At 39.6% G+C, this 26,945-nt stretch overlaps 1 protein-coding gene across 1 annotated transcript in view; it reads right to left on the reverse strand.

The window, feature by feature from the left end:
* Positions 1 to 13,222, reverse strand: part of PRMT3 (protein arginine methyltransferase 3) — a 56,365-nt gene extending 43,143 nt beyond the window's left edge. The window contains exons 1-5 of the mRNA XM_084288579.1: positions 13,126 to 13,222; positions 11,506 to 11,653; positions 9,122 to 9,263; positions 6,028 to 6,093; positions 1,498 to 1,619 (exon numbers count right to left, since the gene is read on the reverse strand). Coding sequence (XP_084144705.1) covers positions 1,498 to 1,619; positions 6,028 to 6,093; positions 9,122 to 9,263; positions 11,506 to 11,600 — 425 coding nt within the window. The 5' untranslated portion in view covers positions 11,601 to 11,653; positions 13,126 to 13,222. The remainder of the gene's footprint in view (positions 1 to 1,497; positions 1,620 to 6,027; positions 6,094 to 9,121; positions 9,264 to 11,505; positions 11,654 to 13,125) is intronic.
* Between the last annotated feature and the right edge of the window lie 13,723 nt (positions 13,223 to 26,945).

The following is a 26,945-nucleotide window of genomic DNA, read 5'->3' on the forward strand; positions in this document are numbered from 1 at the left end:
TATCATCCTTTGAGTATAAAGCATATAGGTCTTTTTGTACCCTTGTTTTAAGAGATGAATAATGCAGAGTTTGTCACATAGTACATTATAAATAAGACAGTAATTCATATACATAACCATTTTGAACGTGTCCTCTGCCTACTGTGCGGGAGAATAGAAGACCAAGCAAAGGCCTTGACTGATATTGCAGTGACTAAATGGGAGGCAATGGACATAATCTGCACCCATTGGTATTTGAAAAACACAAGTGAGGATAATCAAACAAGCTATTTGCCAGAGAAGTTCAGACAGAAGCAGCAGTGTTCAGAATCTGACCAGACAATGCTCGAGCCACCTACTGTACCTGAGCCTGGTCTCAAAGTGAGCTGAACCAGATGCCCTCGTGAGGTCCCTCCCATTCCGTATAATTCTGTGATGGTTTACACGGCACACACTGTATTTGTGATATTCCTGATCATTTATCAGATTTTTTTTTTCCAAGATCTTTTCTCAGTGACCTCATAGATTGTGTGCTAATGTGTCTGTGTACATGCTGTTAAATTGATTTTTTATTCAAACTATAGAAAATATTACAGTGCAATGGTAATCACTTTCCAACAAACAAGAAAAACAGAGCAAAGGAGGTTTCCAAGGAAACAAAATACGTGGTAATAGGCATTTATTACTCTCTACAAACATAGTCTCCCTTAAATATACTAATGTAAAGAACCTTATTAGAGAAAGGTTAATACCATTAACTACAAAATTTGCCAACAGAGAGCTACATTTCATGTCTCCATTACAGGTGTCAAAATTGGTTAAAAAAAAAAAAAAAAAAAAGCTTGTCATATACTACTTGAAAATATCACAGTTTAACTAACACAACGATCTATAAAAATATATATATATATATATATATATACATTTAGATGGACCCAGTAAAGCATTTTAATTTTCTGTAATCTAGAAGATTAATTTATCAACATCATATAACTATTGAAATTTGCTATATATATAAAATGAAACAGCAGTGAGTGTGTGTACATCTAAATAGCAATCTAAACAACTTCCACTGTGTTCATCTACAGCAGTTCTATACGCTTAACTTAAAATTTTGCAGCCAGCAAAGTTCCTCATATCCTCTAGGTAGGTGTCAACTCTAACGTTTGTTGTTTAAAAAAATTACAGTTTTACCAGCAGTGATATTTCAAGCAAACAAAGCGAAAATAGGAAATGCATTGGCAGCAGCCAGTTCGAGCCTCAACAGCATGACAGCGTTGGTCCCAATGCCAATATCAAGAAGCATCTGGGAAATATTTTTCCTCAACTAGCACTCTATTTTTACAACCTTTATTAGAACAGCAAACACAATTGCGCATCAAAACCTGTGTTCATTCTTAGAATAAAGAAAGACTTCAGTATAAAACCTACAAAGTGATATCTGATCATTAACTTAGACTGGTATTTTAACAACTTCTTACAGTGGTATTTCCATACTTTTTCCAGAACTTTTCCTACCTTATGATGTCCATGGCCTGATAAATGATTTCAGATTGGTCGACTCCAATCACTTTCTTCGCACCTGCTTTGGCAGCAAACATAGAAAGTATTCCAGTTCCACAGCCAACATCCAAAACCACCTGAAAGAAGTACAAGCAACTTAGCTTTGCTTCCATTTATTTCTCTTGCTATGATTTTTCCCACATATCCTTCTACATCAGTGAGATACCATACTTTGAAGGAAGGAAGAAAAGGTAGCAGCATCAAATCTGTTATATTCAGAGATGTGCAAGCCAAACCACAGTTATAACCCCGCACCCTCTACCACCTTTTACAGAGGGGCAATGAGGCAGACTAGCTCCAGCTGCAGATGAAGTCATCCACATGAGCAAAATAGTTGTGAGCAGTTATTTAAGCAACAACTAAGAAGCTACATAAACAGGAAAAACACAACTGAGCCTGAAGAATTTTAATATCAGTGAAATATTCTAACAATTGAATTTAGCATCGACTCTGAAAAAATACACTCAACTCTGCAGTTACTCATTAAAACTATTCAAAAACTTGAATTCTTTCCAGTAGTTTCATTCCAACTACAGCACACAGAGGAGGATTACGTATACGCACGTAACTGATATCACTGATTACCTTAATCTACTTGCCAAAGAGAAATGTCACAGCCACTGACTGCTCAACATTCAGAATGCACGTTCACAACATTCTTACGGTATCAATATATTTATCTTCCTCATTGGCCTACCTTCTTGGTCCAAAGTAATTTTACACAAATAGTTCCTGCCTTGCCTGTTGAAATCTGTGACTAAGTCATACTTCCACGCTTTTATTTCTCCCCTTCAACAGTAAAAATTGGATATGATTCTTCAGATACATATAGTCCTGTATTCTTCTTTAGAAGAATATAAAGCAAAGAAAAATCCCTAGTGATTCATAACACCGAGGAACAAAGCAGTGTCCTATCTACTTTTGCCTCCAGAACAGAATGTGCCAACATCATTATATGGAAAGAACTGTGAGCAGACGAGATGGAGGAATCTTTCTTCATATTTACTGTCCATAAAAACTTGTACAGATCGTTTTATGTTCCTTGTAAAGAGTTAGTAAATCCCCTGCTAGAAATGGCCACAGTGCCACAAAACAGCTACGGCTTCGATGACTAAATTTCAAAATGTTGAATAGCACAATTTAAAACTCACAAATTATTTTCTAACAGGCTTAATAAAAAAGACAAAAAATCCAGGAAGATGAGATACCTAAGTTTTCCTGGAAGACAAACTTCATTAAAACACTTTAAAAAGTGTATTCAATTTAACACTACTACTGCAAACGCTTGGTTTTGACAGCTCAAATAGATGTTAGGCCAGATAGATGAGGCCAGTTCACTAATATTATCAGCCTTCTTTATATAGCTAAGCTTTACTAATGGTGTTTAAAAAATTCTAAACCCTAGATCCAAAAATGTTCTCAAAACTGAAAACAGTCAGACAGTCCTAAAGAGTACATAGACATACAAAGAGTCGCTCAAACTGTGCAAAGCATTTAAGCATTAACAGACTGAGTTGTAAAGACAAACTTTCTTCGCCACACAAGAGAGCACACAAGTTACTAAAATAACTCTAAGGTAAGATGCATATCAAGTTAGAGTCACTAGTCACGAAGATCATCTATTAGAAAGGACTACGAAGTTATTTCAGTGGCTCTCCTTAGCACAGCTTCTAGTGTTGTGAAATGGTCCCCACAGCTTTTGTAACGCTCTTTTCCCAAAGGAGGCATCAAATCACTCAGTAATCCATCCCACACTTGAGAATTATAACCCCATCTTAGAAAATATTTCAATGCAACAATGCACTCTTATTCATTAGCAATTGAGAGTTCTTGTTTTGGCACAACGCTAACTTGCATCTACACTTGTAAAGTTCATTTTACAAATGCTAACCATTTAAGCACATGAATGCTCTGCCCATCAGGTGTGTTTGCCCAGCATCGCATACAATTTATATGTTTTGATGATGGACACAAAGCAATGAAACTGAAGTCAGCATGAATAAAAATAGCCGTTTATCCTTTACAGCCCAATCTAAGTTAGCCTCTGCTGTGGTGTACTGGGAAACATGACCGAGATTTGAATGCCACCTGTCTTCACGGGCCAACTTACAATCTGGAAGCAGACTAGAGAACATTAGCATAATGGAGATTTATCTGCATCTTGCGTGGAGGCTGGCAACAGAAGTTGCAGATAGAGTTGCTTGTTCCACTTGAACTCTTTGCAGCTTTGTTCTAATGGGAGTCAATTCCATGACCCATTCGCAAGTGAAACATGAGTAGTAGTGGCTACAGAAGTGCCTGGGCTCAAGTCTTCAGGAGACAGGAATATGAAGTTAAAACCAACGTTCCTGCAGCTGTTGGTATCTCATGCTCCCTAACACCATCTCTTCTAACGCTCCACACATGGCAGTTAACAGAACTGCTGAGCCATGAAAGCTGGAAGTCAGAGCCAAAAACAAACCTCTGTGAAAGAATGCTCTTGATGTGCAGTTGCATGAAAGAGAGCAATCACCACAAATAGGAAAAAAATCAAAACAGACAACACTTTGGACAGCTGCCCTGGTCACTTAAAAACCCAGATGGAGCTCATCTAGCCTCAGGCAGGGGACGGGGGTGGAGAAAAAGGCAGAGGAAGGAATATGTAGAAGCTGGAAAACATCTGAGGAACTGAAAGACAAGCAAAATGATCACCAATTAGCCTAAGGACAAGGGTCTACAGCTAACACGTTCTTGCAGTGATCACATATGGCCTCTCACCAGAGATCTGGAACAGCTGGACTGGTGATTTGACTACACCATTACAGACTGCAGCATCACATCCTTCTCTGCCATCTAATCAAAACTGATAGGCTAGCTTTCATAACAGAAAATATTACTTCAAATTCGGAAAGACAGAAAGTCGGGTAACTTGTTTGATTTAATTCATTCCATCAATGAACTTTTAGTAGCAATAATGTTTAACAATGCATTTTTCTCCTCAATATCCCAATAACGCCTGCATTGAACTTATATTCCACAACAGAAGCTTAAGCATGGCAATACCGTTTGTTTTTAAACCGAAAATATTTTTTCTGTAAAATGGATCACATTTTATTTTACCAGGACAGATGACTTGAACTATTTGTTTGGAATTGTCCTAGCATGAATTTTTCCTATTTTCACCTCAAGTACATTTAGCAGGTTTATAGCAAACACAGCAAGAACAGGATTCAAGTTTTAATAATCTATTTTGGAAGCTGAAAGAATATGCTGACTGGTCCTGAATGTAATATGCACAAACCAACAAACAGGTGCTGTGTTATCATCCCATTCACACAAACGCACCTCTTAGGGATACTGCAGATTTGTACTAAAAGCCAGTAAGGTCAACTAAGCTGTTTCAATCAACTTCTACAGCCAGCCTCACAGTTGTCCTTTCAGAAAAAACAAAATTTTCTAACAAGAAATGCCATATGGGAGTTCTAAGAATATTACAGGACTATGAAGCTGTTTTTTTTTGTTTTATTTTTTTGTTTGTTTTGTTTTGTTTTTTGTTTTGTTTTGTTTTTTTGTTTTTTAAATTGTCATCTAATTTCTAAAGGAAATCAGCCTATTTTCCCAGGTTGGACAAGTCACTTGATAACCATCATTTTCCACTGTAGCCGCTGAAAGAAATCGGAGGTGAGAAATATCAAGAGCATGCACTATCCACCTAGGATTACCTCCCCCTGTAAAACTACCTAGAACAATTTCCAAATCAAGAACCTATGTTACCACTTATTAACCGAGTCTCTTTCCAGAACCAACCAAAAAATCTGAAGTGATTTCCTTCCATAAGCCTGCCAGCTGAATAACTTAAGCGTTAAGTAGAAGAAATCTAATCCAGAACACAAGTCCGCACAGCACAAAACAGAAGACACCAAATTCAGAATTAGCCAACAGAAACATGGAAGACAAGAAGAGTATTACATCTGCACCGGGGTCATAACCGTGGTAGGATCATAAACACCCACAGGCCTCTTTTCTCCTCACTGCATGGGCAATAGCAGTTCCCTGTTCCAAGTCCTAAACGCCACCAAGTCAGCAAGTCAGTTGCATATGAATTCTTCCCCAGATCTAATTGTGCAGTGCTTCTAAGATGTCTTTACTGAATCAGGCCCAAATAAAAATTCACTTAAATTCTGGTCAAGAATGCCTCTAAAATAGATTCTGCTTAATATACTAGATGAGAAAGGTTTAACTTAACCCCGCCAACATAATTAATGAACATCCCAACATGGCACACATAACAGTGACAACAGCGATCAGTGCTTCTGTTATCAGCACTGTCCACCCTCCAGCAGTTGAATAACATTCTACCACCTAATAAAGCCAGAGCATATTAAATCAAATCTTGTCAGTGCAATATTCCAACACAAAGCAACAAAGCAGCCAGTCGGAAGGATTTCTATCACTTAGGAAAAAACAAATTGCAGAAATTACTGAATTTTGAGCTGTTTTACCTACCTTGTCCTTGAAGATATGTGGATTTTGATAGATGAAGTCACGATAACTTTCTGTACGCACTTTATCCTATGATTTAAAGCAGAAAAAAATAATGTTCACTTGGTCTATTCATATACAAGATACTGTTCAAAAATGCTGAGCCGGTTGCTTTTTACTTGGCCTGAAGATGTTTTGTGGCTACTGTACCTAAAAGGATTCTCCAGTAATGATATTTTCCATACTAAAATCTTTTAAAATTTATTGCCTAAGCAAATAAAGCCAGCTGAGCCTCTGGAAGAGAAAATAAATACCTTTCACTATTCTGACCTGCTTCATTGGACTTTGGATGCTTCAAAGTTCTTAACACCCCTTCATCACCTCGCATGAACAGCAGTAATAGAATGGCAATACTACATCAACTTTACACAACAGCCTTCTATACAATGGTAAAAATTTGACTGGTGAGGTCATAAAATTTTCTGCATCATTCTATGCTCTTAACTTGCATGACACGCAGATCCCTCAAAAGGAGTCATGGATCACATTAACTGTTTCTATTTCTGAACAAACTACAAATCTGAAAGCCTGAAAACAAGTCAGTAATTAAAGTTGTACAGCCCATCCTATGGAAGCTTAAATTAAATAAATAGAGATCTAACTATAACTCAATATGATCTGAGAAGCTGGTATGTTTTCAAGCATACAACGAAGTGTTTACAATATCTCTGTGTATGAAAGCTAGGGGCATAGCCCGATCTAACAGCAAGGTAATATATTGATCCTCTTACTGTGCATTACCAGGTACACAAATTGACAGTCAAGTCTATGTTTTGGAATTGCTGTTGCAGGTCAGATGTTAGAGCAAAGCAAAATAGTATCTTTTAAGTCACCTTTATCTAATAAAGATGGACTACGAATAATACTCAAGTAGTAAATAAAACTGTTTATATTCAAGTTTACATTCTTCTACTGTAGCAAATAATTTTTATAAAAACTATCAAAACTAAAGATATCTTCTACAGTGAGAAAGAACAAAGTCTATTTTATTAGGAAAAAAGGTCATGAAGAGACTCAGAACAAAGAATATGTTCATAAAAATTATATAGACATACCAGGTTATTCTGATGCTTGATAACCCTAAAATCCTGTTAACGGTTAAGATCACCACACACATGGCCCAAACAGTCATGGAGTATTTTACAGAATTTTACTTTCAAAGTATATAAAATTAACATGAATAAAGCAAATAGACCCTTCAAAATTATGTTGGCTTACTACGACAATTCATTGAGAGCAACTATTTTTAGTAGTTTACTTCTGTCGCAGTATATAATAGGATTTGCTGAAACAACCAAAATAGTATTAAAAAAAAAAAAAAAAATCACAAGGTTCAGCATCAATCAAGCAAGCAGCCAGCTGGAAAGCTTTCAGCCTTCCATCCTGCCCACTCACATTGCCTCAGCACTGCCCCAGCTAAATCAATACCATTCTAGCTCCTGTCTCTACTATATGCACTACTGCCATGGTCATTCACTTCAGGTCTCTCTATTCATCAATTCTGTTCCTTCACTCACCATTTCAACGCAATACTTTTCTTGTTTTTACATAAAATGGTAGGGAAACTTTTTAAAACGATTTTTAAGAAATTCTGAAGAGAAAGGACAAGGGGGAAAACTAGCCATTTGACCAGGGTAAAGTAACAACCATCCTTCCCTGGCTTTGAAGTAGTTGCAGCAAAAGAAACAAATCAAAACTTCAGCCAGCCACTACTAGGCATGAGGAAAAAAAAGTTTCCAAATATAACACCGTCAGAAACAAAGCTGACAACACACAGCAAATCCCCTTTCTTAAAGCTTTTAATGTAGCAAACCCATTTATTTATATAATACTGGCATACTAAAAAATCAAAGTGAATAACTGGCATATAGCAAAAAAATCCGTATATATGTGCAGTAAAAATTTTTCCTATGGTTAGAAAAAAAGTCTGAAGTCTTAAAAGCATTAACAAACATCCCCTGAAACCAAACTCAATTTGCAGAAATGCACAATTATGAAGAACTTCATAATCAAAGACTTCCTCATCTATACCCTTTAACAGCTCAAACGACACCTTTATTTATACAACTGACCTACAAAAACCAACTCCTATTATTTATCTTCAAGATTTTTAATATATTTCTCTAGACTACTCATTTAGGAAAACATTCTTCGATCTCTGCAGAGACCTTCATGCTTCTGCAGCACTCCCTCTCCCTTTAAATTTACCTCACACTTACACTAGTCTTAACACAGGCTCATGTGCGTTTCTACATTAGGGCCATCAAATGATTTACAAAGCGGAAGATTTTACATGCTACCTACGTGGACAAAGTTACTTTCCAACTCCATATTCTATCCATACATTTAGGCAGGAATTTTATTTATTTCTGCCATAAAAAATGATAAAACTGCTTACACATTTCCTAACTATGGCCTTTTCTCAGAAAGGATGCATCAAGGGGTTTTAATTTACATGCCAATTATAGGATGCTTAATTTTTTCATTTTATTTTTTTTAATTTTAAAGGGAAGAGGTTTCCCTTAGAAAAAAGTCTTAACCCTTATCTTAATCACAAAAAAGCAGCTTACAATTTTTTCAGCTATTCAATGTCATGTTATCAATATGCTGGATAGCATACAAATGACAGCAATTGCTGCTTTTACTTAATGCAATAGGAAACCACAGTAACTTGCCTGACAAATTTTAATTGTTTGGAAAAAATGAACCGAAGAAAAATATTCATTATCTGTATCACACCATTATATCGTGTATCTTTTAATCATATAGGAAAAAGCTGCTTCTGGCAAGGTTAAGTTGTGGAAGATACTGCAGCATCTTGAAGCCTGTCTCTAGAGTAAATGATTTCCCTAATGCTTCCTGTACAGTAAAAAGAATTCATAGAAAGGAAATAAAACTGAAAAAAGAATCTCAGCCCAACTCCTAGGAAAAAAAACTACAATGTATAGAAAGGGTTAAAAATGCAGCTACTCTGCAGTATATATACGGGCACACAGCCCGCTTCATTCCGTCTTTCCTCTACAGCCCTACTCAGATGCAGTTGAGATCACTTTCTAACCTTTAGCATCTCTTCGTGTATCCCATAATGCCCGTAGGAGCTGAAGTAAACGCCATCCTCATCCTCCTGAAGGTCTGCAATGGCGTTGGATGACGAGCTGCTACGGACATCCACGTTCATCACGAAATCCTGTGCAAATTGTCTGTAATCAGTTTGAAATACACCCTTGAGACATGTTTATGGGACCATGAAAAGGAAGCGGGGGGGGGGGGGAGAGAGCTTGAAAGAGATAAGGAATCCAGACTGCACAGGGGCTTTTACAACAATGGGCCCGGCTTCAGCTTTAAATGTGCACAATCTCCCTCTGCTGGCTCCTGGAGGCTGCTGCACGATGATGCACCACTCTTGCCGCATTACCTATCCATGCTTCTCTCTTACTTCAAGCGGCGTTAGCAGTGAAACAGTTGCTGTATTCATCTGTGTGCCAGCCACAGTTTAATCCAATTCACATTTCATTTCTATTTTTAAGTAGAAACTCCTTGCTTGGCACTTCCTAGCACGAAAGCTAGTACCACCGTGTTAAAAGTCTACAGGGCGACAATGTCTGTTTTGTGTATGTAACGCAGTTATGGACTCAATCCCACAAACAGCACTTCAGAACTATAAATCATGTATAGATAGGTGAATGACTCCTGTAAGGTTGAAGGACGCACTTCAAACTCGCAGTATCAGAGTGAAGCTAACTCTGAGCTTAAAATTCAAGTTATTTTAATTCCGTTTTTATTCACATGCCATACTTACTTTCCTCTTCCATGGCCTTGTACTCCTTATATGTATGCTATGTTCTCACTTCTCCAAGAAAGAATTGATGAACATTTTAGAAGAATTTTGGATTAAAGAACCCATACCTACAGTTTTATCATGAAAACTAAAATTATGGGTGACAACTGAACAACCCATACTATAATGTTTTAACTGACACTTCAATATGAAATCATGCGGAACAGCAAAAGTGCTTCAGCCAAACGGTAACCCTTCAAGTTCTGCAGTCTGACCTAGACCACTCCAAAGCAGCCAACGCTGACCTTTAACTAAAGCCATATTTTCTTACATAGGAATCTACAGAAGCTCCCGGTAACACCTCATTACCAATACCATCCTTACAAGACAACAAAATTACTATTTCAGTCCTGAGATTTTAAATACTTCTGTGCTTAGCTTGGATGGGGAAGAGAAGGTGGTAAGGGAACTCACACTACAAGGCTGTCAATATTAGAAACTTCTTATACTTCCTGACATATAGGTAGGATACAGATCTTATTTTTAATATTGGTCTTTAACGTACTAGTTCATGTTTTTATTACTTTTTTTTTTTTTGAATAATGATTGAAGTTATAAAAACGGCAATTTATACAACTTAAATTCTATGGCATACAATTAAAATTAACATTTTGTACAACTTAAACTTAATTTTCAGACTTGAAATTACTTTAACTGGATTCAGCCAAGAGTTCCCCCAGCCTACGCATGCAACACAAGTACCAAACAAAAACTCTAGATGCGGAGATTCCTTCTACCTTTTTAATCAAGAAACAAATACAAATAAAAACCATCATCACTAAAGAGTACACAAACTGAATAAGAAGTCAGCTATACTAGTCATGCTCTTCTCTCTAAATTATATCAAATGCTAAAGGTGACCTGACTTACATAATAACTGTTACCATTTGTGGGGAAAGAAAGGCCTCCAGCTACCCGTTTTGAAATTGTATCCCCTTCCATTACATCACAAACAAGTCTGCTGAGCCTGGAAAGCCTTGAAAAACATTTCTGCATCAATTATCTTATACTCATTTAGTAGGTGTCCTCACGTACTATTACTCCCATGCTTAGAAAGCAACAATTTCTTGGGAGCTGTACGACTGATCCTGACCAGTCATTAGAACACCTTACATTTTTTCCACACCTTAAAGAGCAACATCTGCATAATACAATCACACTGCAACTGAAACAAGTTACAGTTAGTCTCCCACAAAGGGTCTGCAGATAGGTGAAGTGTGAGAAAGCTCCTGGACCTAGCTTTAACTCCTGAAGCCAAAGACAGGCAACCAACCTTCTAAATACTGGTATACACCTATTTCCATGACGGAGGACAGCAGAAAATCAAGTTCCCATAGATTAAGGTCCCTCATGCTCTTCTTGCTCCACATTCCGCTCATGAGCTCCTTTTATTCTGTCAACGGGAGCACTGTATCATCTACCTGAACAGAAACATCTGCCCATGGTCTCTTTCGATACAGTAACCTACAGCAGAGATCAGCATCACTACGAATTACGGCATGTAGGCTACTACAGGGCAAATGGTTGGTATGCCCATAATTTAGAACTGCTCTGCTTCACCTGATCTACATCTGGCTATTTTTTGTCTCAGTTCAAGCTCTTACTTCATTTTTTGAAGATCTTCTTGTGCTCTTGCCAAGGCTGCTTCTGCGAGTCTTGCTCTGTGTTCTGCACATTTTAATTGTTCAAGCACTGTCATATCATTTAAACCATTAGAACACACATCGGCAGGTTCACACAGGTCTTCTATATCTGATAGGGAGGAAGAAAAACATATGCTCACAAACATATAACCAACATTACTATTTTTGTCTTTGGATAATTTGCAAATACAGTGTGTTTTACAAGAAACATCACTGAGTTTGACAGGACTAACTGCAGAACACAATACTACTCACTAAAAGCATGATGTCAGAAGTGAGCTCAGAGTTAACAAAGCAAATAAATCCCCAACTTGGACTTCTTCAGGTATTTGTGTTTGATAATTGATAAATGAGACATTAGGTTTAGCTTTAGTTAATTACGGTGCTACTCTGTATTTTTCCTCATACAGAACTCAGAAAAGTTTAAGTAGAAGAAATCTAGATGAAACATTATTTTTAAGCACCACAACTCTAATTCAGCAGTAGGACCCATTCATCTCTTGCTAAACGCATCTGTTGAATTCAACAGACATCAGTGCATCAGAAAACAGTGCTGCCATGTTTCTGGATATAGTAGGAAGCTACTGACAGCTTATCAGGCAAGAGACTTCATTTAAAAATAGAAAAATCACAACTGTGCTCATCTGTAAAAGACAACAAACTATTTATTCCATGAGATTGAAACAAAGCAGGTATTTAAAGCACAATTTGCAGATGCTCATATTATCCATAACTCTCAGCAACCACTGAGGTAGCTGAAAACACCAAGCACTGCAGAAGAGAGTAACATGGGCACAGAGTGCACATTAGACTGTGAAGTGCACAGGGAAATGTGAAATCTCTGAAGTAACCCATCCATGTCCTCTATCTGTGCCATCACGCAGCAGGGCTTGTTTACAAAAGGACAGACTATATAGAGCAGAAAAATTCCAGAAGCCCTGAGTACCTTATGGTTTAGGGGAAAGAAAGGTGCACAATGAAGTGCAAAACAGAGACAGGGCTGGAAGATCATAGATAGCAAAAGCAAGTTCAGAAGTCAAACGGAATTCCCTCAAGACCTTTTAACAAACAGATCATTAAAACCACTAGAGGCAGAACTCTTCTATGCAATTGTATTATCTTACACTTGGTTGGTCCAAAGACCCAGCCTAAAAGATATGAAGCTCTTCGAACACAGCAGATAGCTTGCTCTTCACTTGTACATTTTTGATTCAAAGCACCTGATTTTAAGTATTTGCATTTAGAAGCTTTATAAGCCCCACACATCTTCCACTGAAATTTAGGTAAAGTCTTGACCTGCTTCATTACCATATACAGCAATCTCAACTAAGAACATCATATTTATAACAAGTGAATGCAGATAATAAACAGAGCTATAAACACCTCAACCATTAAAAACCAGCACATAACAAGTGGTAAAAATACCAGAGTGACCGAACATTGTTAGTTCAATTATTAGATAGACTTTCTCAAGTACTCAAGTTAATTCAGGAGTAGTGCTGATGCTTTCTGTGACACCAACTCTTAATATCACATTTACCCCATCATACAGTGTAATCATACTGAAAAGCAGTTATTTACCAAACTGAAGCAGGAGATCATCTTCTAGCTCTGGTTTCAGATACTCCTCTCCATCCCAAGGCAGTGGGCTGCTGATTGATTTCAAATATTCTGCTGTTGGTTTCTAGAGGAAAGGAGAAGAGCTTGTAAGTTTCTTTGAAAACACCAGACCCTCAGTTCCATTCAAGAAAACAAGGCACAGGTTTTTTCTTCCACCCATTAAAATAAATTGTGTATTACAAAAGTAGTTTTATAGCAAATACCAAGAAATATACTGCTTTAAAGCCTAACTAGCAAGAACAATAAAGAACAACTTGTGGCTTCCATCCTGGCTCTGACATCAAGTGTTCACATTAGCATAGTGACACTACAACCATGGTGACCAGAGCATAAAAATACATCTTTAAGCTAGTTTGTGTTGCAAAATCCAGAAAGTTATAGGATCATGGAACTCAGCACAAGCAGTTAAGCACAGCAGTCTACCAGACACTGAAGGACACCTTGAGGATTGCACTACATAAAGTTTACCAAGTTTACACAGGTGTTCAGTTGTGTCAGGGTCACAGATTACAATAGAGGTAACCAATTAAACTAACGTCCTAATTGCATGAAGTCTTTTTACATGCACAGCACCTTACAGAAATGTTACATCCTCTTGTATTTGCATTTGTCAAGGTAATACTTCTTTGGAAAAAGGAGAGGTCAGATTCTGGACCTCAGTTTCTCCATTTGCATGACTTACTCTGTAGCTAATTATACCTTAAGTAATTGTTGAAGGATTTAAGTAAATGACTGAAGACTCGAATAAAAATTGCTTAACTGTGCAAGACGTTTTTCAGCATAGACCTATAGATTCATGAAACAACCAAACATATATCAAAGTTACAATAAAAACAAAATGTAGCCAAGCCTAACTTAAAACTATAGGTTCACATCAGCTTTTCTGATTCCGATATTTTAGCAGAGATTATTTTTACGTTCTGTGATCAAGTGCTGCCCTTCCTGGTAGTGTGCTCACGTTCCTAGGAAAGACTCTTTTATACCAGCACACACAAGAACTAGGAAACTTAGTGGTGAACCCATAACGGGAGTGAGACATCTAAGTTGAAGGCCAAGATGAATTACAAAGCACTGTGATATAACATGGCATGGACTTCTTTTAAGTATGAAAATTCTCTTCTGGAAACAATATAAATTGCATTAATGAAGTACATTTAAAATTAAAACAACTTCACAGTTATGCTTGCACCTAAAGAAACCAATTGATTGGTATTTTTTGGTCAATTCTTATTTCTAGAAAACAAAGTTTCATGCAGTTATTAAAAAAAGCCAGCTGAAAACATAGCACCTTGATTTTGCTTTCTCTGGACATCAATTACTAAAGTAATAAATGGCATACTTACTTTCCGTCTAATGAAGTTTATTAATTTAATGTATCCATAAAAATCAAGTCCTGGAATGAAAGAAAAAAAGAGACAGTGTGTTACAGAAGATTCACAAGTTTTACTATCATATGAATACTAATTACTTGTTCAACTGGCCACCCTCCCCTTAGGATGTATGTCATTAAATAATGTCATCTTCCTATCTTAATTTCCCATTTACGATTTCACTCTCTATGAACAAACCAAGACATGTCCACCTTCAGGACCGATACTTCTGCCACAAATTAAGAACAGAAGACATGAAAACTTGACTTACGAGGATGTATTTCCTTAATTTGGCTAGCAACTCCACACCAGGACATTATCTCCTACTAGGCTGCCTTGTTGATATTTTAGGTTGTTGTACTCCTCTGTTCCTATTTTCAGCTTTCTACTTAATGGAAAGTAAGGTATCATCGAGAATACACACTGATATTTAAAATACCTCAGAAATAGGGATAGTTTACGCATAACTATTTACTTTCCTTGAAAAGAGAGAACACCATCTACACTGAAAACCCTTCCAGCGGGTTTTAGCCTGCAAGCAGTCCAGACCTTACAGCTTTACGTGCAGATTTCCCCTGCTTTCTAGCGCTCCTCTCCAGGCAGCAGGACGTGACTGAGAGGCTCTGGGCTCGGCACCCACCCACCCCAACCCACCTCGCCCCGCACACGGCGCATCCCCCCGGGCCGCGTGCCGCTCACCGTGCCGCCGGGCCGCCTCGCGGAGGTCGAAGCCGTGCTGGGCGCTGCAGTGCGCGAACACCTCCCCGGCGGCGCCGAACACCCTGCGGGCAGACAGCCGTTAACCGACCGCACCCAACGGCCGCAACGCTCCCACTGGGGACGGAGGGGGAAGGGGGGGGGGGGGGCAGGCGCACCTGGCGCAGAAGAGGCATTGTGCCGGCGGGCCCTCGGCGCCTTCCTCCTCATCCTCCTCCTCCTCCACCTCCTCCTCTTCCTCCTCCTCCTCCCGCTCGCCGCCCCCCTCCGCCCTGGATCCCATCCGCCCCGGCCCCACGTGCGCCGCTTCCGGGCCCCCCGCGTCAGCAGCGCGCCCGCAGGGGCGGCACCGGGCGGCTGTGGGGAGATGATGGGGGGGGGGGGACGGGGACGAGCGCGCCCCCTGGCGGCGGCCTCCCGCGCGCCGATCCGGCCGGTGCTCCCGCCGCGGCGCCATCTTGTGGGGCCAGCCCGTCACAGCCCCCCCTCGGGCACAGCGGGGCGATGGCACCCTGCCCTCATAGCCCTAAATACCCCCTAAAAGCACCTGAATACCGAAAAGCTGAGCTCGTGGCTCGAAGCAGCTAGTATTTGTCACGGTGGGTGGGACAGGTTACCAGAGCTCTTCTGCTTCCTCACCGCAGTTTGAGGCTAAAGGAAACGCACCTGCCCCTTCTGCCCCAAAACAAGCAGGGACCCGCATGCATCCCAATCCGTGCCCCAGGCTCACGGAGTGACGGATTTCCACCCTCAAGCAGCAAAAAGCACTGAAATTCCCATCTGTGCTAGTACTAGTACAAGCATTTCCAGAAATACTGGAACTACTTTTGCTTACTTCTCACAGCTAACAAGAAAGGCTTTTCCAAATAGTATTAGATAAAGAGATCAGACTTGCCTAGATCTTGCATCATTATAGGCAATCCCAAAGCAACATGAAAAACCTACACCTGGAAACTGATTTTAGATATCATCAGAACAACAGATTTGAAAAGGAAATTTGTTCTAAGAGCTACGAAATCAGACTCCTTTACAAATACTGCTTTCTTTTTAAATTCCCTATCCATTCAGAATTACCTCTATAGATACGGCAATATAACACGGATTCTTCAAATGCTGCTCAATGGTCTAAAATGAAGCTCCTTATACAATTTTTTCCTTTCACAGCAATAAGTACTCATTGACTAGGAAGCAGTGCAATATGCTGGCAAAACACTGCATACCCCTAATGTACATGAGAAATCTAGGCAAGCCAGATGCTTCTGCCTTCTCCCTAAGCAGGGTCTGATCCAACGAAAGAAATGGCACAACGATAAAACACTTTTCCTCTACTCTTGCTCAAAGAGCTAATCACAGAAATAGATTCAGCAGCCGCTGTTCTGTACGTAGTCCCTGGGCTGATAGCAGCAAAAGCAGGAACAGCAGCTTCTTTGTGTTTTACTGAAATTCTCCCCCACTGAAGGGGCAAGGGGTCACTGATTGCATAGTCTTTGCTCCATTGCACGCCCTCAGCTATTGTTGAGTCCATGCAGAGAATAACAGACTGAATGTGCTGCCCAGCCTTGTAACCAAATCTTTTTTTTGTCATTGCATGAATTAAGATTCTTGATAAATGTAAAGCACCTGTTCACTTGGAACAATGTATATAACATGTTGGGTTAAGACTGTATGAAGACTGTATGACAGCAGAAGCATATAGCTTGCACCAGTACCTCTTGAAATATGATCATCTTTGTTACCATCTCCTAATCCTTATAAAGGGATTTGCATGGTACAGGAAGATTTACAATGTAATGGATTACTATTTTATAATCCAGACCAAGGGGAAGAAACTTCAAATATTTACATTTTTTTACTGCATTTCAAACTTTTTTTGAAGCTCTGGAAACACAGCAGGCCGTCAGATGGTGTTTGCACACAAAATATGGTCTTGTCGTGTCACTTGTAGGCTGTAATATTTCATCTGGATTTCCAAGCACATGTAACTTTTATTTTCTACCTGTGTCACCACAGTGCTTGTCATTACTCAAAAGCACAGAAAGTCTGTTAGCAGAAACTACATACAGAGCAAATAAAACATTTGTGAGAAAACTATTAAACAGCTTGTGTAAAATATACACAGAACTATATGGAAACATGAAGCTCAAGACTGAAAAAAATTTTTCAAAAGCATTTTCTGTCTAGAAAGCCCAGATGATCTGAAATGTTATCCTATACTCCTCTGATACTAAACCCAGCCTGCTAGGTGTACATGCCAAGAACGATACTCCCAAAACTACACAGTGCAATGGGAATTACTGGCCGTACTCAGTCTTCCTATCCTAGTTGGTTGTACATTTTATTAAACTAATTATGCACAGCTTTTGTGGCAAGTAGTCTGGGGTCTAGAAGCAGATACTGCCTTTTTCAGCATGTCTTTTTGATGTGTTGCAACAAGGAGGTTCTCACAAGGCTGTCACTGCAATGGAAAGCGTAGGTACGGCAGCGATAGGTGCAGTGGAAGAAGGTGCAGAAACCTCATGTTTTGCAGGGGGTATCACTGCAAGTAAAGCATCGTTAATGGCAGTGATTTCCTTACACCTTTACTCACTCTCAGCTGAAGGGTGAGTTTAAATTTTGTTAATTAAGAGCATGGAAAGATTTACATGAAGCATAAATCAGAAAATTTTAGTGCCATTTAGCATGCAGAAGGGAACAAGCTGTGATACAGAAAAGAGTAGTAAAAATATTGTTCTAATTATCATCAGGGGAGAAATTATTAATATTGAAAGCAGGATCGCTAATCTGAATTTACATGCACAGTCAGTTCTTAGAAGTTTGATAATGGTGCCCGTATTCCCCTTAATTCTGAAAGGGGATAAGTGGGCTGTAAGATGTTTTTTCATCTGGGCAAACACCCATTGGACCCTGTGTAGGGCTTGTGCAGACATTAGGGTAGGGTGAAGATTAGGCCTGAGAGAGAAAGCAAACCTACATCTGCAGCTAGAGGGGGGCTGGAAAGGGGCTGCCAGTAGAAAGTAGAGGATGCAAAAAGAAACGTGCTGTTAAGTTTTTCATCTCAGCAGGTTCCTGTTGGCTTTTTTTCCCAACCCCTCCCACCCCCCTCCAAAACAAAACAAAAAATCCCACACCACAATTCCCCCTGAAATTATGGTTAGGGTTAAGTTACCTCGTATGGCACTCACTATGTTACACAGATCATTTTCACCAATCACTCCCTGTTCTTTCTCTATTTTCTCTGCTTTTACTTTCAAGCAGCATTTCTCAACCTGTCAGAAAATCAACAGAAACACCAGGCATCTCTTCTTATCCATCACCCAATCCCTCTGCAACTTAGAGCACAGCTTTTATCCTTACATGTGAACGTTGTTTCGAGGCACTGTTAGAAAAGATGATCCAATGCCTTTTTGCTAGCAGGCAGAGGAGTCCTGCCATCTCCAGCGTTCACTCATCTGACCATTTGCTACCCTGATTTATCCTTCCAAATCAGCCGAAACCTAGCCATTTTTACACCCACCAACCTGCGCTTGCTGAGGTGGCACAGGGAAGTGCACTGCTGCTGCAGAGGGGCTGAAGTAGCCCGGCATCCTGCTCCCTGCTCCCCAGCTGCAAGGATCACTTCCAGCATGGGCAAATAGCAGGAATAAGCGGCCTGAAATGTAGCACTGTTTCTACAGACACTGCTATTGAGTATTTTTCGATGAGGGATTGAGCAAAACCCATCTCTGCAAACCTACAGTGAAGAAAAAGGATTGCATTGTGCAGCAGCTTGAGGAGCACAGGACAAGTTCAGGTGCTACAGACTGCGCCCGACTGAGCTAATGCCAATCAGTTCATGTAAAACAAACTAACAAAGGAACACACAAAAACCTTAGGGGCACAGAAAGTAACTGAACTTCACAGTTACTTTCACTGTTGATGTCCAAAAGGTAAATGCAGAGTAAACTACAAATAAGCGTGTTAAGGATGAGCCAATGTTCAAAGACAGATTATATTTAAGCAACGAATTCAGACTTTCTTTTTCATCTTGAAATATCTGTTTCCACAGGGGAAAAAAAAAAAAAATAATTACTTGGACTCAGAGTAAAAGATCATTTTGGTAAACTACAAAAGCAATCCTATCCTCATCTGAAGTCAAATCAACTGTTCACCTTAAGACACATCTTCACTGTGGGAAAAAAAAAAAAAAAAAAAAAAAAAAAAAAAAAAAAAAAAACATGGTCTCAATTCATTCTCAGCAAGAACACAAGTGAGGACGAGCATTTTGTGGCATTCAGATCTGCTAACACATCAGACTAGTGGAACTGCTAGCTCCGTACATTGAAAACAAACCCTCAAAATTAACTATTTGGGGCATAATATTTTTTACATATCTACAAGATACTTAGTGTCACAATAGCTGACACTAAGTATTTTGACAAACTGGCTGTCAACACTTTTTCAAAGTTCCTTTGAAACCTAAGCCCTGAGAACATCAAACCCACCACAAACAGCTTGGCTCTGTGTTCCTGGGGAGAAACTAACTGAAGCAAAAATTTTAATTGTGCCAAGAACTGGGAACAAATTGTTTGAACCCTAGATAGCAATATTTGTTTCTGAACAAAAAAATTAGAAATCATAAATGAGGAGAACATTAGTACATATTTTCAAACACATTTAGGGAATCCAGTGCTTAATGCCTAAATTTCCAGGGTTTGATAAGGATATCTTTAAAAGCACACCTGAGATGGAAGTAGAGGAAGAGTGTGAAATTTTGTAGATTATAGAATGAGAGGGACCACATAACAGAGCCATATTTCTCACGTCTGTTACAAATGCAGTGTGATTTACCTTTGATGTGCACTAGATCACAGCACAGACCACTCTCTCCATTTTGGTGGACGTAATAAAAATACAAGAATTTCTTTGTATAGCTCTGCTCTCCCTAACTTATGACTGCCCCAGCAGAATGAGGAACAATGCTGATGAACATAAGCAGACAAAAACAAGTTAGAAAAAGTCAGAGAAAGAAAAAATATCAAAAAGCACAATCGAGTGTAGGACCAGATCCATTGACACTGCTTTCCTTGCAAAATTGCTTTCGCTTTTCCAAAGACATCTGGGAATATAAATCATGTTATATATATATATATATTTTTTTTTTTTTTAATATAAAAAAGTTTCTTAGTTAACAGGCTGTTAATTTAGTTGCTTGCAGAAAGGATGTGCTATTTTACCTGTGCTTCTGTATCTAGAAAAAAGACAGAAAAATGACACACCAATTGGGAATATTTCAGGAGTTCAAGGCTTCACACTCTGAAAAACTTTGAAAACATTTTCCAGAAGATACCAGACAGTTTGGGAAAATGATTTTCTTGGAGACGATCTAGGTACCCCCAAAGCTTCTCTCAGAAGTTTAAAGAAAGGAGGAAGGAGAACTGTTTAAACCTGCACAAATAACGGGAGTAAACAATAGCACAATGCAAATGTGTAATCAAAAGATTTAAAAAATAAAATAAAAACAAAGTAGGTAAACTAAGGTATCTGTTGTAAATCAAAGATATTAAGTAGCATTAGCTAGTATTTAGATTTTTATGTCAGCTTTTTCTAAGTTGTCTTGTTTTAGCTTTTCTCTTAACAGATTTTCACTAACATGAAAATGGAAGCATCCTTCAAGAAAACTGCAAATTGTCCTGATAAATATTAATTTCCACCTTTTTCTTTAAAAAAAAAAATAAATAAATAAAAAAATAAAAGAAAGAAAGGTGCTTGTTTGAGGTATTATGAGTAGTAGCTATGTGTGTTAAATCTCCCATTCTTTGCACCAGCTCCTTTTTTAAAAAAAAATAGATTGGCCAATCAGAAGTGCCTAGACCGACGCTGTCTCCCTCGGCTAATCCAAGGCCAGTAGAGGGATAATTTGATTAAACTGAGACCCTAATTTATTTAGCTTTAGTTCTGGATCAACCTCTTCTTAATAGAGTGCTGTCGTCTCCAATTGTTTGATGAAAATTAAAGTGACATAAATACCATGGGACTTTTTCAATCTGATTAGTCAGCTAACTTGCATCAATACTACCCCAGCCATCAGGCGCTGGCGTCCTTCCTTTCACCAGCCTCACTAACAACTGACAAGTTCTCCTTGAAGAACGGGCACCCACGCTGCCACTCAGACCCCCACACTTAACCCATCATCCGTCCTCAATGGCTCTTGTTTGACAAGGTGCCCACACCTTTCTCCATTGCTGTTCATCAGACAAAGCTAAATATTGTTTTATTAGCAATCAATAGCCTGTTAATCCCAAACGATTTCGCAAATCCACTGAGCTCTCAAGCTGATTATAAACGTTTGTTTTTTTTTTTTTTTCAAGCTGCTAAATTTCAGATGGATTTTCTCCTCTCCTCCTGACCCTCCCGCTCTGATATGGGACATTGTAGCTGGCAAGCAAAGCCACAAAAGCAAAAGGGGTCTGTTGTCTTTAACTGGACGCTTACAAATGTCAGAGTTTTGCAGTTTAAACCTAACCAAACCTGTGCCACCAAGCCCTCAGCATCCTTACTAGCTTCTCCACTTCCCTTCTATCAGTTTGAAACTTAAGAATAAGAGAGCTTCCGAGCCTTCCTTTTCATTTTATGGCAAGATGGCAAATTTTTGCTCAGCCTGTGGGCTGACAAATAAGGAGTGAGAAAGAGAAAAGTCAGCTTCTTTGATTTGCAATACAGAAAATGCTAATAAAGCTACCCGTTGCACCACAGGATGATGTACCAGTCACAGCCAAAATGCTTGGGCAGGCCTGGTACACTCCAAGGTTCCTTTTGTTTGTGCATCGGGTCATGGATGGTATCTACTTTGAGGCACACGGGGACCAGCATCACAAACACACTTCCTCTACGGTTTATCCATCTTCGCTTATGCCTACTGTTTGCCTACCTTTACCCTAGAGATGTTACTCGTGCTAGCTGGTACCACAACAATGGTCCATCTGGGTTATCTGCTGGTTCTGTAGGACATGCTTCCTCTGTGACAAGGGGAAAAGAAGGACTGTTGTGAGGTAACTCCTCAGCAATGACTGCACACACCCTGCCCAAAACATATCTTGAAATAGCTGGTCTTCACTCTTCAGTAGGAGAAACTTAACTAGTAATAGGGTAGTCTCCTCCTTGTTGGCACTGAAAGATTTAACTGAAAACCCAAATCGACTAAACACATTTCATGCTCACTGTGCAGCCACACACACTGCATATACCCAAGCATACATTACATGCCCAAATTTTGAATGAAGTAAAAGAAAAGTTATATCCTCTGGGGTATCTACTGAAACAAAAACAGGTTTTCTGTTTTATCAGCCTTGACAACCAAGTGCCAGTTCTGAAATGGATTATCAAAGTAATGTTTTGGAGGCAAAGTTTCTAACTGGTAACTTCCAAAAGTGCTCCTCCATAACCAGGCACAATAAATGTGAATGCTTCTGCTCAGAGCATAATGTTAAAAGAGCTCCAGAGTGGACTGCGTGATATCTGTTTTAAATGGCTCTTTCATATAAGCATAGGTCTTTCAAGGACTTATCTCACACTCTTTGTCCAATATTTTTGTTGTTGTTTTGTTCTGAGAAGTATCTATCCTATTGAAGCTATCCATCAAAAGACCAGAACATGCTGACAAAAATACACCTACTCATTATTTTCTAAAAGTTTGACATTTTAAATCTCAGGCACTTTGACCAGAACATGCAAGTTTTTGTCAAGCCAAAGAAAGCAGAGGGTGTTTTCTGTTTCCACTCTCTTTTAGCTACTGTGTATGACCCTGGTCTGTTTGCCAGAGGCAAAAATGGGCTTAAAGGGTTGAAGAATGTTTTTCAGTTTTGCATTCTTCACAACAAGGATTAGCAGGAAAGACTTTTAACACTAATAGTCACCTTACTACAGTACTTTATGTAGTTTAAAATCCTTCTCAAAAAGCTGCATTTCTAAGGGTAGCTTTAGCAAATTATTGCCAATTCAAGATTTGATCATCTTTGTACTGCTTTTGCATTCTGGGATACAACAATCAGCATTTTGTGCAAGCTCTTCCAGGCCTTCAGTGCATTCTCAAGCTGGCTACTCTGCATAGCAATTATCATGTTCTTTTTTTTAAAAAAATTACAGTTAAATCTGCAAATGTTCTGCTGTGCAATAGCATGCACTGTTTGAAACCTAGAGGAAGGGTTAGCTGCTTTTTATAGAATTATTTTTATCTATTAATTTGTTAAAATATTTTTTTTCCTTTCACCTAATTACTCTGTAAGAAGTATTAAACATTTGGAAACACAAAGAATAAAGCCTGAAAGGATTTTCCCTTACAGCAAAGTAAGAAACCTGTCATCCTATCATCCAGAGGTGATGAGTATCAGCAGTTAAAAAGAGCTCCTTTGCTGCACCATGAGGTCTGGATATGTCCCACGTCCAGCAGTTTTTACTAGCTAACTTGGGTGTAAGAAGTCCATCCAGAGCAGCACAAGACTCTACTCTCCCCAATTTACTCTAACACACCAGCAAAAGACATCTGTTCAATTCTTGCTCAAAATGCTTCACCTAAAAGATCGTCAGGGTTTTGCATTAAAGGCAATGTTTTCTATGGAAAATAAAAATAACATTTGTGTGAATTTTCTAATGAAAGCAGAAGTTGTAAGTCTGCAAGTACTGACTGTACGTCAAGCCTGAAGTGGCTGCATCTACCAAAGCATTTTGTTTTGAGCTGAAAACCAGCCTTGTGGCTTTGAAGTGAATTCCTGCAATTCCCACTTGTGGTTTGTTTGGATCTGTAGCTCGCTTGGGGGACATGGAGAAGATGCTAAAACACAGTGGCTACCCCAGGTGCACAGCAAATACCTTCCAACAGCAGAAACACCACCAAAATCTTGTTCAGACAGCTTCAAACCATAAATGTGGTGCATACAGAGAATCCAGGGAACCAGAGTGAATCTGAGCTGGTGTATAAACCTCTTAAATTTCATGTGCTGTAGATCTAAGACTTTCTACTTCTCACTTTGGTTTATTGACCTGCCCTTAAAAACTTACTTATAAATTTAAATGTAACATTTTTTTCTGTGAGACTGAGCAGCACTATTACTCAAGAGTTCTTCCCCAGAAGAATAACCCATGTCAATCATTGCAAATTGTCACAAGTTAGAATAATTCCCGCAGCGTTTCACTTGGTGCTCGAGGTCACCTGCCTCCACAAACTGAACCTTAGTGTTCACGGATGCTCATGCCTGGTACAAGTTTAGGTCACCCGCCCTGTTTACTGGAACTCTTTGACTGGTAGCCAAGTCATACATCTGGAAGCTACGGCAGATGCTCAGCAGCTGTTGTCCAAGTTGCATGGGCAGGAAGGAGATTTACTGCCTTGCTCGGGCTGCCCAACCCCCTGCTTCATTTGTATGGCGACTCTCAGAGCACAGCGGACAGCGCAGCTACGTAGTTTTCCTGTTAATTCATCAGGCATTTGCCTTTCTTAACCATGGTTTTGGGTAGGTATGACTGGGTTTGCTTAATGGCTGTGTCATTTGTGTGCCAAAGTTCATCCTTCTGAACTTCAAAATCCTACAACTGAACATGATACATAGAGAAGCTCAAGACTGAATCTGGACCCGGATCCAGGGCAGAACTGCACTGAGCCAGCAGTGAATGCAATTCCCAAGCAGGTACAGCTGGATATATAGTAATTCGATAAAAACTAAAATTGAGTTTCAGTGGCTTTAAAAACAGTGTTTTGTTTTGCCCTTCAGCTTCCAAGCTCAAGTATCTGACAAAAAATAATTCTATTAATGTTATTTTCACATATTTCTCCTAGAAAAAAAGGACTGTGATTGCAACAACATGAAAGAGTCTGTCTTGAAAAAAACAGCAGAATGAAAATTGCCACTTTTATGTGACCATTACAGCAAACTGGGTACAAGGCCGTTTAACTACCAATACTTTGCTTTTTTATCCCAAATCTGTGCCCTCTCTCCCCGGCAGCCTGTAGCCCCTTACCAGATTCCTGCGTTCCATCTCCTGCCTCCCTCTATCGCTGTCTGCTGTCGTTACTTCTGTTTTGCTAGATACAGGTCTCTGTGCTTGCCTTTTGGTAGCCCAACTCATTGGAACGAGAAATTACTGAAACATACAGGCACAGGAAGAAGGAGGAGAGCCCTGCTCAATATGCAGCTTGAGCTACTTAAAGGAGCGAGGGTGTGACCCTCCAGTGAACCCCCGATTTGTACACAGCACCAGAGGGCACCAGATAACAAGCAACGATTTGCTATATACTGCCATCGATTTTCCCATAGCAGCTACTTATTCTTGCAGGCCACTTTGATTCCTTGCAAGTGTGCTACCTGCCTTTTTAAAATGAGGTACCTGCCTTCTGACACCTATCCTCTCAGGACCAGACTAGAAATCTGTTGTAAAGGTCAAGTTTGTGTTGTAAAGCCCCCCCCCCCCTTTTTTTTTTTTTCTTTTTAAATGCTCAGAAACGCTCCTGTGTGGCTCTGCCCTGAGCTGCAATGGTCCAAGCCATTTGCTTCTGGACCATCCAACGCAGCCTGGGTGAATGCTACAGGAGTGCTTTGGCTAAACCCCGTGGGCTACCAGCTCTGGCAGTGGTAGCCTGGAGGCTGCTTGAGCACCTGCCTTTGTGTCATACATTTTTGGTTTTCAGAGGTTTCGGCCTTTTCTACTTTTTGGACATTTCCAAATTTCCTGAACACAGCATTTAGGACCATCATGAGATACAACCAGGCAACCTCACACCAGCAGCTTTCTACCTCTGCACATAGTCAGCGATGGCTTTACAATCTGAACAGCCAGAAAGCAATCTGGATACCCAAGGTCTTTACACAAGGCTCCATTGTAGCCTGAATTTGCTGTCCATAAAAGCAGATCATGCATAACTTCCAAAGTATTTCAGCAAGGAACACATGCTTGGAAAACAAGGTTTGGAGTTAACACTGCAAGCAGTCAGATCGGACTATTCCCATTTTCTGTATGGTGTTGGGTGAAACCGAGAGCAGAATGTGCCCTGAACAGACTACATGGATTTGGTTAGATGTCTTCCTAAGCAGCCAGGCGCAGGAATCGCTGGGCTTTTTTTTTTTTTTTTTTTTTTTTTTTTTTTTTTTTTTTTAGCATTTTTTGTACTAAACTGGAGTCCATACCCTGGAAGTGTTTCTTTCCTTAATCGCTTTCCTTCTCACACACAGTCTTCCTCTGAGGACGCAGGGGGGCAGTGCAGCTCTAATTTGGATTCAAACATCTATTAGACAGATGGTCTGCTTAACATACAGCGAGCTCAGCCCAAATCCGAGAAAAGCTCCCATCCCATTTAAAGGATCATTTCTACTATTTCCCTCACTGCTGCACACTGCAACCCGCAAGTACTTATACCTTTTCAAATAAAGATGTCTTCCTCAACCTCCACATTTGCACCAAATATATTTAATGCCAGAGGGCAAAAAAAAAAAATAAATAAAAATCAACAAACACTCTTCTTCCCTAAATGCAATGAAGTGCATCTATTGGTGTGCTACTGGGAACCAAGTCCTGGAAGGTGCCAGTCCCCCACAATCTCTCTGGAGGCCACTTCCAAGCGCTCAGATCTCCTGGGTCAGAACCCAAAAGCAGGCTGAGGACATCTGAAATTGACTTTTTCAACGCCCCAAGTAACAGCTCAGCAGGAGCCTTTCACCTGCAGCCAGT

Source organism: Netta rufina (genome assembly GCF_964035555.1).
Source record: "Netta rufina genome assembly, chromosome: 5".
Taxonomy (NCBI): domain Eukaryota; kingdom Metazoa; phylum Chordata; class Aves; order Anseriformes; family Anatidae; genus Netta; species Netta rufina.